Here is a 14,159-nt window from a genome sequence, read left to right on the forward strand (position 1 = left end):
CTGGAGAGCCCATGTGTGTCAGATTGCCTGTACTGCTAGTGAATTCACATCCAGAGACTAGAAAGTGAGTGGGAAGAGACCCAGAGGATGGCTGCGCAGCCTACAAAGGCGGCTGTGAAAAGCACCCACTACCTTAATCGCCTTCTTGCTGCCCTTTATCTTCTCAATCTTAGCCTGAGCCAGTGAGACTCTCTCTCCGATTGCCTGCAGCTGCATCCGGCTGGCCTCCACCCGCTGGGAGATTCTGAGGGGTAAACACATTCCCCCAGGGTAAGACTCCAGGATCCAGAGACACTTCTGCAAAAGCAAGGACCCCCACGTGCTCATGCCGGAGGGGGAAGGACATGGCTCTCGGCAGACTGCACTTTGCAGCAGGGTAAGTTTAGTGCTGGTGAAACATGCTGGCCTGATAGCTCTAGGGATTTAAGTCTTCCATGTTTCTGCAAACAGGTATAGCTAGGGCAGCGTTCCCCTCACTGCTGACTGACCCAAATGGAAAAAGGCCAGGGGGAAGCAGGAACAACCAGCCTGGTGAATCCCGGCCCTCTGCTGAGACTGCTATCAAGAGGTCCAATTGGTATCAACTGCTGAGTGGTTTTTTATTATTAAAATCCTTTAATAAAAGGGAAGGCAGCATGGCATAGTGGCGAAAGCACTGGACTAGGACTCCAGAGACCTGGGTTCTAGTTCCAGCTCTGCCACTTGCCTACTGGGTGACCTTGGGGAAATCACCACCCCACTCTGTGCCTCAGGTTCCCCATCTATAAAATGGGAATAATGATACCAACCTCCTTTGGAGTATCAGTACCACTACCTAGCTCTTACTGTGCTTTTCATTAGGCGCTTTCAAAAGCATTATAAAGGAGATCAGTATCAAAGTACTTTAAGTTATGGATGAAAAGCACCATATGAGAGCTAGGCACTATTTATTATTAAGCACCAGTGTGCTCGGCCCTGTACAATACACAAGTGATACAGTTCCCGTCCCAAAGACCTTACAATATGACATGGTCACCTGACCACTAGGAACAGGACTGAGACCATCACCTTATTTCAGATTGGCAATTCCTATGACTGCTGAACTTGAATGAATATGCAAACTAGATACCATTAATTTAGGCTTGAATAGAAACTGGGAATGGCTGGGCCATTACACTAATTGAATCTATTTCCCCATGTTAAGTATCCTCACACCTTCTTGACAATTGTCTGAAATGGGCCATCTTGATTATCACTACAAAAGTTTTTTTTTTCCTGCTGATAATAGTTCATCTTAATTAATTAGCCTCTTAGAGTTGGTAGGGCAACTCCCACCTTTTCATGTTCTCTGTATGTATATATATCTCCTTACTATATGTTCCATTCTATGCATCTGATGAAGTGGGCTGTAGCCCACGAAAGCTTATGCTCAAATAAATTTGTTAGTCTCTAAGGTGCCACAAGTACTCCTCATTCTTTTTATGACTATGTAGTGGCTTTATGGTACAAGCCCAGTGGCCAGATTCATTCCCTTCCCACCACCCACCCTTCCTCTCCACTGAGTGGTTCCAGTTAATTTATACACTGATGGCTTCTCTGAGTAGTTCAAGTTGCTCCTTTTGGTGTGCATTACAAAGCATTTGTCTTCACTGAATTTCATCTGTCATAGCGTTACCCAATTGCCTAACTTTGCTACGTCCTTCAGAAGCTCTTCACAATCTCTCCAGTCTTTATTATCTTCAACATTTGTATCACCAGCAAATTTTGCTACTCACTGTTCACCTCTTTTGGATCCTTAATAAGAATATTGATTAACACTGTTCCTAGTACGGATCCTGGGGGCACCTCACTATTAACCTCCTTTGATGCTGAAAATTGACCATTTATTTCTGCTTTGCTTTCCTCTCTCACCAGCCTAAAATCCATGATGTGACTTTATCTTTCACCCGAGACTACTTAGTTTCCTTAGCAGCCTCCTGAGAGGGACTTTGTCAAAGGCTTTTTGAAAGTTCAAATATAATTTATTGATTCTCCTTGCACCTCTATTCTGTTAGTTCCCTCACAGAATCCTGATAGTCTGAGGAGGCGCAAGTTTCTCACAGACGCTGTACTGATTTGTCCGTTTCGTGTGTCCCTATCTGTGTGCAGAAGGCTGCCTGAGCTCATGTTTCAGACCCACAGTAGCAGTCTCTTCTCTTCACATTTGACCATCTCCCTCACTCCATCTCCTCTTCATCCACTCACCTTCCTCCCACTTCTCCTTATCACCCCTTTTCCATCCCACGCCCTCCTCCTCACTTTCATTGAGCGATGCAGACAGATTGGAGGGAGAGTATTTGAGTCCCTTCCCCCACTGCCTGCAGCTGTGAGAAGAGGTGCCCTTGAGCACTGCCATGGCATGGGAAGCAACTGGGGAAGGGGAAGCCCTAGAGCATCCCCCTCCTGCTAGTCAACAGCAGTCCAGGGAAGAGGAGCCTTATGGTTAATGTGGTGGACTTGGACTCTGAGTCCAGAGACCTGGGGTCAATTCTGGCTCTACCAAACACTCCCTGTATGGCCTAGGAGGACATGTCACTTAGTCTGTGCTCTCTGCTCCCCCCCGGTAGAATGGGGATGACAGCACTTCCCTACCTCAGAGTTGTTGCAAGGATTAATACATTAGAGACTGTGAGGGGCTCAACTACTATGGTGAGGAGAGCCAAACAATAGCAGAGCCAGCTAGAGCCCTGGAGTGCTACCCTCTACCCTCCCCGCTGGCAGCTCCATGGGATGCCTGCACAGGTGCATGGCTTAAACAGAGACCCCTGGTCATCAGACAGGAATGATTTATTGTCTCCACAACCTGGGCCAGATTCTAAGAGGCCTGGGGGTGACTTTATCCCACTACCAATTCCATGGGACAGCCAGCTCCCCACCTTTTCATTGCTTTTAAAACATTTAGATGGTGGGAAGCAGGTTCTTTCCTCAATGATCTGAGTTTTACAGACATTGATTTTCCACCTCGCCATGTTTTACAGGAGTGGAGATTTCCATAGCTTCATTTCCCTCCCTGGCCTGCACTCCAGCATCATGAAAGTCACACAGCTCAAAGAAGTACTTTATGATGGTCAACATGTCAGCATTTATTTTCCATTGGCACAACAGAAACAGTGGCTATATTTCTCTCCCAAGTAAGCCACGTATGACTAGTACGACTATTGCACACAAGCAGTGGTCAGGGAGAAGGGAAGAGAGAAGAGAAGAAAGCACCTCTCAGCCAAAGCACTTTACAAGCCCTACTTATATAAGAATCGCTGAAATGTGGCCACCTCTAGATGGAATATGTATGGCAGCTGGTGCACAACTTACTATCACAACTAGGACAGGAAGTGAAGATGAAAACTGCATGCAAAGGAAATATGGAGTTTGTTTTTTAAAAATAATGATCACAAGTTATCGGGGCCTCTGTCTCAAATCCCATCTAAAGACAGCACTTGGAGACAGCAAGCCCTCCCCTGGGGAAGTTGTTGAATACCAACTCAGAAGAGTACGCTGTACTGAATCACCAATGATATTCCCTGAAGCACCTTGCATTTTCCTTTGTGTTCTCCCATCCCAGGATTTACCAGGCCTAATCCTGCTGAGTTTGGCAGATCTGACAAAAGCTTAGCCTGCAGTGGTATGGCTACAGGCACCTATCACAGGAGCAGTACAGACAATCCTCAGGAATTAATCTATTTCTTGCTGAGCAAGGGAAGTATAAAAAAATGATTAAGTCACCTCAATCCGACTAATGCAGTGAATACCCATCACATGTGTAGGGACCTAGAAGTTAGAACGTTGTAGTGTAGTGTGAGTTTAAATTTCAAGTTACACTGATATACAGAAATTTAAAGAAAGCTCAGTGTTCTCCCTAAGAAAGACTGTACTGTACAGGTATCCTTTGAAAAATACATACAAAAGTAAGACTCCCATTAAAGAACTCTCTGGAAGCTTCACCCTTTCTATTGCAGTGATACGAGAGCTCACTTCCAGGAGGCGGCCATACGCGTGTGAAAAGGTAGGACATTTGACGGGATGGAGAGCTCGTCCATTCGTTTCTGGGGGCAAAGTGCTCTACTTGAGTGCTGCGTTAGGTACGTTTTAGCCATGTATTTAAAATGGAGGGGTAAGCGTAAGGTTTTTTTGTTTGTTTGTTTGTTTGTTTTTTTTAAAGGTAGCTGGGGGTCTGGGATTGGTCCATGTAAATAGAATGCACCGCCTGAACCCTAAACAGCAGACAGTGCTATTAATATTTAAACGGATTGTGCTCGTATTAGTCACTGCTGTTTGTTAGTGATCTTGCTCTCAGTACTCCGTTCTGCCTGAGACGCTCCCTTCTTGGTTTCAATGTCACTTTGGAGCTCCAGAGAGGAGCATGCAGGCAGCAAGATCTCTCCCCCTCCTCTCACGGAGCCTCCACACGCAGGGAAAGGAGAACAGTGTCTGAGCAAGGCATGTGACCACATCACCCATATTTAAGTACAGATCCTAGTTCAAAACCAGAATAACCATCCCCCCACACCCAAAAACAGTTGTCTTGGGGGAGGTAGTACAGGTTTCTCTAATGGATTAGTTTTAAATCCAGATTTAGAATCCAGATGGGTTTTAAACCCGTCCTTTCAACTGCTACAGCTTCACTACACACACACACACACACACACACCTTCACATTCAAAGCCCTCCAGCTATCTAGCACAGATCTCATCTGTTCCTGCACCCAACTTGCTCCTTTAAGCTCCTCTCTGTCAGAGGTGAACTCCTTGCTCCGGCCACACCAGATGATGGGAATACTCCATCCCATCTCACCTATTCCCCACCCCTTTCAAAACCCACCTCTTTGACACTGCCTACAGCCAGTGAGTCAATGGCCAGTTTCTCCACAACAGCACTTCCTGTTACCTCATCCACTCATATCTTTATTGGGAGATCCTCAACACTGAGCTTTTAGAATTGTAACTCATTTTTCATACATCCCCCTCCAATGGGGAGAGGATTTGAAGCATCAGACAGCAGTCACTGCTACAGGCAGGACATTAGACTCAATGGACCAATAGTGTAATCCAGCACTGACAAAAATCCTACGTTCCTATGAAAGTGTCTCTGGACAGGACAATCATAAACCAACAGTCCCTGAAGCCAAAGCCTGTGTGATTTATATGGGATTAGAGGGGATCAGAGATGGACCAGATGTGAAGGAAGGTGCTTCCAAAAAGCACATCTCAATGCCAACTTTTGAACTAGAAAGGATACAAAAGTAGGACAGAGGACTTTCAAGACACACCCCATAGTAAAGCAGCCTGAGGAAAAACTGTATTAGGCTTTGTCTACACTACACACCTTTTAGCGACATGGCTATGTTGCTACAGCCATGTCGCTAAAAGGCGCGCAGTGCCGCTGTTTGTTGGTAGGAGAGAGCTCTCTTGCCAGCAAAAAACTTCCACCCCCAACGAGCGGCAGTAGCCAAAGCGCTGTTCACATCGACGCTTTTCCTTGACTAAAATTTTGTCTTTCGTGTGTGTGTGTGTGTGTGTGTGTTTTAACACCTCTTAACGACAAAAGTTTTGTCGTTCAGTTGCAAGTGTAGACAAAGCCTTAGACTCAACTACATGTGGGATGGGTCAAGGCAGAGAAGGGTGATTCACAATCCGTAACTAGGTCCTGGACAGATTCAATGGGTAAGAGATCACCCAAAGATGGAAAGAGGGATCAGAAATATGGGGAAGTTAGACAAATACGGAGGATTATCAGAAATGCAAAGAGAGGCTGTGAATAGATCTCCCTGGAATACCAAGCAACACCAATTTTATATCTGAAGTACAAAAGTAAGCGATCAGCCAAGGAGAAAGAACATTACAGAATGGAATGAGAAATGAGGGCGCACACGAGGATAAAGCAGCTGAAGTATTAAATGACTTTTCCCTAAAAATGTACTGTATATACAAGGGGCAAGCCAGTCTCTGGCTCTGTGACAGCTTGAGCTGCAGCCCTGGGCCCTCACATTGAGTGACTCCATGGAGGGGAAGGGGATACTAGCAGAGTTAGCCAATCGGCTACATGCACTTGTCAGGTTAACGCTACATGCCCTTGGTTTTTTAGGAGTTCCAACATTTACCAAAAGTTTTTGTAAGGTAATAAAATGGGAAGGCCCTGCTTAAATTACCCTTCCCAGTGGGAGGGCGGGTTAGAGGCAAAGGTTAGAAGCAGTAGCTCCTGGTTCAGTGCATCCTGAATTTTATAACAACTGCAGGACTCTGGAAGAGGCCCTGAAGGGGTGAACAGAGAGTGTTAGCCAGAGCAAAGAGGGGAGCACTACATGGCCTGCAGGAAGAAGTAAGTAGAACAAAATGCTGCTGCCTTGGCCAATATACAGTAAATGGGATTTTGTCTTGACACTGTGCCCAAGATACACCTGTGGAACAAGGATCCCCATTCTGAAGTGACAGAAGAGTCTAGATGAGAAGGAGCTCATTTGGAAAAGTGTGGGGGCCGGTTGGATGCTGCTGGGGGCCTAACAGATGGGGGGGTGCTTGGGTCCCGCTGTGGATAAGCTGAGCGGCTCCACTGGAAGGGTTGTGGGGGGCAGATGAGGAGCCCGTCCTTGCTGCAAACTTTAAAGGAGATATGATGGGAGTGTCACACTGAAGTTTTACTTAGGGCAGTAGATTGGCTTGAGCGAGCTCTGCACCTAGGGACTGAAGTGTGCGTAAAGCCTTAATACTTCTGGGTGTTGGGTAGGACACCCTTTTACAGATTGGTAAATGAGCACAGAGAGATTGAGCACCCCATGTCATGCAGTAATCCATGGCAGAGTCACGAATAGATTCTAGGACACCTGACAAGCAATCCCATACTCTAACCACTAATCACTCTGCCACGCCAGCCAGCATTTCCTCATAACAGTGGAGGAATGAGCAAGAGAAAAAAAGCTGCAAAAGACACTTACAATTTATGGTTGTTCAGGGAAGCATTCAGAGTCCATTAAAAATACCAATTCCCTTCAAAAGTTTGAAAGGCAGTGAATAAGAGTATGTTTTCACCAGAAAGTCAAATAAGTTAAATCACTCAGTTAAAGAAAAAAATTCAGCTTGTTTGCCTTCTGCTCTCTTTCTCCTTCACATTTAAGCAGCTTTTTAGAGTCTTTTTTCATGTCTGAGTAAGTGTAATCAAAAACTGTCATCTAGCACCATCCTTGACAGAATGAAATCCTAAGTGAGATAACGTAATCAGCATTTCTTCCTCCAGTAAGGGGTTGGTTATTACCCTAATTAATGTTTATCACACTTTGATTACTCCTTGAGCCTGATTTGCAGGTGTCTAAGTGTTAGCATATAGTCCCATTTCTCTAGAGCCCAAACATCCTTTCAGAGCTCATACAGTCAGGTTACATGCAGCAGGATCTTGTGTGCATTACATTACACAGGGTATGTTTTCACACTCAAAAATAATTTCCTTTTGTCGCTGAATTTTTCATTCCACAGAGTGTTCCCAGCACAATGAATTAAGACTAAGGGTATGTCTACACTACCTGCTGAATCGGCAGATCCAGCGGGGATTGATTTATTGCCTGTAGTCAAGACGCGATAAATCGACCCCCGAGCGCTCTCCCGTTGACTTCTGAACTCTACCGCTGCGAGAGGCACAGGCAGAGTCGACGGGGGAGTGGCAGCAGTCGACTCACCGCAGTGAAGACACCGCGGTGAGTAGGTCTAAGTACGTCGACTTCAGCTACGTTAGTCACGTAGCTGAAGTTGCGTAACTTAGATCGACACCTCCCCCCCCCCAGTGTAGACCAGGCCTAAATGAAAGTCCAGGCTACCACAATTTTGTCCTATTCACAGCCCACAACTAAGGATCTTCCCCTCCCAGGGCTCAACCCCCCCACAAATCAGCAGCTATAAATTTACTGTTGCAATCAGGGTTCCAGTGGTATTTCCAAATACATCCTGGGGAGAAATTCCTTTCCAATCTCAAATCTGAGATCTTGGTTAATCCTCTGCACACACAAATCAGAATCCTTTGTTAAGCACCTTAAACCTAGTCTACATCAAGTTTAACATTTCTCATCAGTGGTACCCAGAGTGTTAAGCACTAGTGTTTTCATAACTAGCATATCCACGGGGAGCTGCATCCTGTGCTAACAACAGAGGGAAATCTAATGTAGACACACCCTAGAGGAAGGGCTATTTCATGGCTGGAGTCCAAGGAGTCCAGGACTCATGGGTTTAATTCCCGGCTCTGCTACAGACATTCTACATGACTTTAGGCATGTAGTTCTTTGATGCAGTTTCCCCCATGTAAAAAAGGATAATATTTACCTCACAGGTGTGTTAGACTTCATTCATTAACACGTTTAGATCCTCCAATTGAAAGATACCAGACTTGATGGGCCAATTGTTCAATACAGTATGGTGCAAATCTTATGATCCCATGACAGGTGATTATTTCTTACGAGTAGCACCTAGGGGCCCCATTGTGCTACGTGCTGTACTAACAGCAAATTTTTCCACACAAGTACAAAAATAAAAAAAGATAACCAGTGTTCAAAGCACTAGCCATTCCGCTCCCCCTACCTCCAAATTCTAGTACGTGGAATCTTCTCCCTGTGACAGAACGCCACATGCTGATCACCCTCCTAGGAAAATGACCTCTCTGTGTATTTAATCTAATAATGGTTTGAATTTCATTGCTTTTCATCCCAGGAGCTCAAAGCAATTCCCAAATGTTAAATAAGCCTCAATACCTATGACACAAAGGGGCAGAGTTACATGTCCCCTGTCAAAAAGCCAGGCTGTGATAGTCAGCAATAGAACTCCAGGAATTCTGATTTCCAGGCTCTTGTTCTAGCCACTATTTAACTTGAGCTTTCTTTTTGTTAAGTTCCCATGGGTGGCCACATGTTTTCCAGCTGCAGCTTACTTGTAATGGTTTGACTAAATCTGAACCCCCCCCCCCCCCACACACACTTTTTTTTTTAAAGTACTTCTGCACTGCAATGCAGCTCTCCTACAACTACTTATTTTTCCAGACTAAATAACAGTAAATAAATAGAGACACAAAGTGGGTGAGGTAATATTCAGTATCCTGGGAGGGACATGGCTATAACAGTGCATAGAGTAAATAAATAGCAAGATTTTGCACAGGCTTAAGCTTATTTACCCCTGCCCCCCGTTCTCTGGACCAAAGATGTAACCCCCTTCAGATGTCCTCAAACTGGGGTCTCACCAATGAACTCCTTTGCTTTATTTATGGTATTTTCCCACCCTTCGATGGAGCGTGTGATCAAACAGCATGCTCTTTGCATGTTAGTGATAAGCTGAAGCCCTCAACACTTTGCCTGTCAGAAGATGGTCCTGCTATGAACACTAAGTCCTGTATATCTAAGTGTATACTTTAAATGTCATCCTTCATAAAAACACTGATCCATCCATGAATAACTAAAATTAGCTTATTCAGGAGGAGACAAGCCCAAGTCAGAGAAAGGGCCTGCCATGGCAAAGCAGCCTATCCCACAAGCAAAGAGCTTGTAACCTGCACTGTGTAAGGGCTTGTCTACACTGGCACTTTACAGCGCTGCAACTTTCTTGCTCAGGGATGTGAAAAAACACCCCCCTGAGCGCAACAAGTTTCAGTGCTGTAAAGCGCCAGTATTGACAGTGCACCAGCGCTGGTAGCTACGCCCCTTGTGGAGGTGGTTTTTTTAGAGTGCTGGGAGAGCTCTTTAAAGTTGCCAGTGTAGACTAGCCCTAAGAGAAACACCAGCAGACAGTTTTGCCGGAGCAGCACGGGCTTTCTTCTCCCACTTGTTTCTGTCTCCTTTCAACTTGCACCTTCTAATGAGGGCCAGTCATTTTGTCTTTCCCTCCCCAACAGTTTGGATGCCAGCAGGTTTGGTAAGTGGACCACCTGGGCTTTTAAAGAGTTGCCCATCATCATGGTATCCAAGTCCTTGTTCTTCCTGGTGACATGTTCACTTCTTTCTACATATTTGCTATAGTAATTAACCCCTCTTACAATTCATTGTATCAATCTAAATCTGTCTCTACTCCTCCCTGCCCTACCATTCAAAGTTTTTCTGCCAACATTTTTCTAGCTGTTTTTGTTCGGGTGCCAGAGATCTTCATCACTATCTTGTGATCACTACTGCCAATTAGTTCTTAAATGTCAAGAGCCCTCATCATTTTTTCCAGGATTAGTAAGTCCAGCAGCACCAGAAAATATCCTCTCCCAGTAACTCAAAGCCCCTGCTTGACAGGCTATCAGTTCATTCTTGCTGCCAGTTTATCACTGGCTCTAAAAAAAAAAAAACCCAACCCTTGACTGACATGTTCCTTTCCTCATCTGTGCTTCTAATTTCAGCTCCCAGGTCTATCTCAAAAGGTTCACTCTAGTAGCAAAGGCTTGGTAACAAGCTACTTGTACACAAGTATTTCGCCAACTTTTCTGTATCGCAAATGAACATTCCTTCAGATAGGCTCATCTTCTACTGTCCAGCTGTGACCCCAACACCTCCCCTGAGGAGACCACAGTGCTTGCTTACACACGCGGGGGGTTATGTTTAGTTGCCCACAAAAAACCTTTGACACCCTGTGGAGAACATGGGAAATGTCTGTATTATTTTTATGAAAAAATGTGTGACTGTCTCCACCACTCACTTTTGTACTGTTACCTAGTGGGAATGAAGGGGTTCATTTCTTTCATGGATTAGGGGAATAAGAGATGGGTATTTGTCACATAGTTTTCATACCAACGCAGACATGCCTATCAACAACTGTCAACATGTGAATGGAGCTACCTTGGAAAGGCAATGGATGACCGCTGACTGGACATTAACTTCTAATACCAGGCAAGGGAGACAAAACGTGTGAACACCAAGGATGCGGGCTGCCCCATGCAGTGAGGTGATAGGATCCAGGACCAGTGAGGGAGGCAGGCCGCCTTCTGCAAGCAGGGACTCTACCTCTCAGACCAAGGCAAAGAAGGGCCCACCAAACTGAAAAAAGAAGAAGCTAGCAAGCTAGGAGAGAAACATGCATGAACAGTTTACTCTACCATTCTAACCCTGTGACCCTAAAATAGTATGTTCCAGGTGACTAATATATGCTGTCTTGTTTTGAAATAGCTGTCCTATGTCACTGCAAACATCTGCTTGTTGTACAGCTTCCAAAAAGGCTAAGACCCCAACAGGAGTTCACGGTCTTTGGGACCAGTGGAAGGAGCCACCGTGAGAAACACAAATACTGAAGCCAGCAACCCAGTCTCAGAGTGGTGGGGTCATCGGGCTCACCACTGAAAAAAGCTGAGGCCTAGGGTTTATATTAAGAAGATGATACTCCACCAGAGAGGCTGTATAAATATCAGAGGCAGAGCACACTCTGTTGAACACCACCACACCCCTAGAATGAATCAGACTGTGTTCCACTGAGCAGAATGGTCACCGCTTGAACAGATAGATGCTAATCATTCTGATTCAAACAGCTCATGGCTCTCCAGTGACTCAGTTTGAGAACAGCTATAGACAGGTAATCTTCTTTACCTCTGTGCAATGAAAGGCCCCACCTTTTGAATAAATCTGTCCCAAGTAATGACTTCCTTAAAATGAAAGTGTATTGTAGACAAATCATTAAGAATGGTATTATGGGATTCCATCTTTCTTGCATCTCCTTGATACCTGCTCAAATTTGCTCAGTGCACAGAAGTTTTTCTAAATACCATTCCCACAAATGCAACCTGGGCTCTGACAGACATGCTGGCTTCTCTCCTTGTGGCACATCACAGTCAGTAACAAAGGTTCTGCTGGACAAACTATGTTCTATGTAACAGCCATCCAACCCCATAGGCAGATAATGCAGTAGGCACAAGTATAACGGAGGGCATGATTTGGCCTGCAAAATCTTTGACTGACCATGCCTCAGAAAGAAAGAGCACAGCTTGATTCTCAAAGCTCAGAATGAGTTTTTGCAAGACTAGAAAAACATCTCAAAAATCAGCACCTTGATATGGAACCAGCAAGAAAAAGTCTGAACAATGCCATATTCAGAAAGCCACGTTTCAGAGGAAAAAATAAGCTTTGAAAAAAATTCACTCCTTAGAACCATGGAGCGAACACAGGACCTTGTGCTTTCTACAGAACTACATTTGGTGCTGAGATGCTAAGGTGATAGGTGCCTCAAATATCTTAGGCCTGGTCTACACTGGGGGGGATCGATCTAAGGGCAGGTCTTCACTACAGGGGAGGTCGATTTAAGATACGCAAATTCAGCTACACGAATAGCGTAGCTGAATTCGACGTATCGGAGCCGACTTACCCCGCTGTGAGGACGGCGGCAAAATCGACCTCCGTGGCTCCCCGTCGACGGCGCTTACTCCCACCTCCGCTGGTGGAGTAAGAGCGTCGATTCGGGGATCGATTGTCGCGTCCCGACGAGACGCGATAATTCGATCCCCGAGAGATCTATTTCTACCCGCCGATTCAGGCGGGTAGTGTAGACCTAGCCTAAGATACGCAACTTCAGCTACGAGAATAGCGTAGCTGAAGTTGACGTATCTTAGATCGACTTAGAATCACTTACTTCGCGTCCTCGCGGCGCGGGATCGACGGCCGCCGCTCCCCCGTCGACTCCGCTTCCGCCTCTCGCCCTGGTGGAGTTCCGGAGTCGACAGCAGAGCAATCGGGGATCGATTTATTGCGTCTACACTAGATGCGATAAATCGATCCCCGATAGATCGATCACTACCCACTAATCCGGCGGGTAGTGTAGACGTACCCTTAGATAATCAAAAAGACATTCCACTTCTCTGCAACCTTACCACAGCACTAGAACTGACAGAATGCCAGCCATACAGCATCCCACCCTCTTTCCTAAAGCCCTATCCTGCTGATGTGGAGTGCTCATGTGCTTCTCATCCGAATCAAGGGGCTCCTCTTAAACAGCTATTGAATGCAGCTCCAAAACCACAGTATTAGTAGTAAAAAGTTCAAGTCCCATTTGTTTAAAAGGTGCTTTAATTCGGATAACAAGATCACTATTCTTGGATAAACTAAGAAAGGCAGCTGCCATAGAAGATACACGCTCACCTATTTAGAGAGCAGAGGGTGGAGTGCACTTACAAAACCCTTATACCTAAATAATCCTCCAACCCCCCCAAAATTTTCCATTCTCTCCCCGCCACACGCCCCTCCAATCTCACAGGATGGCACATTCCCTCCATGAAACAGACCCTTCTTTTTCTCTCAAAAAACAGGATTTTTTCTTCAACAAATGAGGTTTCTCCTTCCTTACTCTATAAATGGAGTTTTCCTCATTTCATGAGTGTTTGCTAGCTCCAGAAATAGATTTTTTGCTGACATAAAGATTGCATTTACACTCTGAGATCTCAATCCTATCGAATTTCAGACAACGTCAACTGACAGCACCACATTTAGTCAAAGAAAAAGGATCATAAAGAGAGAACGTAACGTGCCAGCCAAGTGTAAAGAGCAGACCTTTTGCACTCTTCCTTCCCCTTCCCCGCATTTATATTGGTGGGAGTCTGCAATACACATTTCAAGTCACTCAATGTTATTTTCCAGACAGTTTCCTCCACACTAAATCCCTGATGGAAGTCATGCCTATAAAATGAAGTGACTTCTCTGCGTCTCCTCCTTCAGGGCTGACTGAGTAGAAGAAACTCATCCATAGGAAGAGAAAGGACTCAAGCCTGTGTGTGGGAGTTCAAGTGATGGAAACTGGTTGAGAAGGTAAAGCTATCACATTGCACAGGAAAACAATGACATCAGGAGGACGGATGGAGTTGGGGCCAGTTCAGACAGTGCTGCCAAACCTGTAGGCTAAGTCATTTATTTTTGGGGATGGCGGGAAGGGGTGTCCCATGCCACCAGGGACAGGTTGAAATGACAGTGAGATTTTTTTCCCTCTGCTCATGCTCCAGTGCCACGTGATGTGGAGTACAAGCTGCTTCCTGGTAACAGATTTGTGGGGTGGTAACTGAAACCACCTAGGGAAAAAACTCGATGTTTCCCCTAATTGGGGAAACAGGAAACCTCCATCCACTATTTCCCTAGGACTCTCCAGAGCGATCCCCTCTTTCTGGAATACTCTTGATTGGCTCACCTTCCACGCTGTGGGACTAGAGCTCCTCCACCACACTGCTATTAGGAG

At 45.4% G+C, this 14,159-nt stretch overlaps 1 protein-coding gene across 3 annotated transcripts in view; it reads right to left on the bottom strand.

Annotated features, from left to right (window-relative positions):
* WASHC1 (WASH complex subunit 1) overlaps window positions 1-14,159 on the bottom strand; it is an 87,389-nt gene that overhangs the window by 15,560 nt on the left and 57,670 nt on the right. For all 3 annotated transcript variants that reach the window (XM_024217964.2, XM_024217963.2, XM_024217965.2), the window contains exon 3: window positions 133-244. In XM_024217964.2, coding sequence (XP_024073732.1) covers window positions 133-244 — 112 coding nt within the window. The remainder of the gene's footprint in view (window positions 1-132; window positions 245-14,159) is intronic.

Source organism: Terrapene carolina, unplaced genomic scaffold (genome assembly GCF_002925995.2).
Source record: "Terrapene carolina triunguis isolate 2854851 unplaced genomic scaffold, T_m_triunguis-2.0 Scaffold247, whole genome shotgun sequence".
Classification (NCBI taxonomy): Eukaryota; Metazoa; Chordata; order Testudines; family Emydidae; genus Terrapene; species Terrapene triunguis.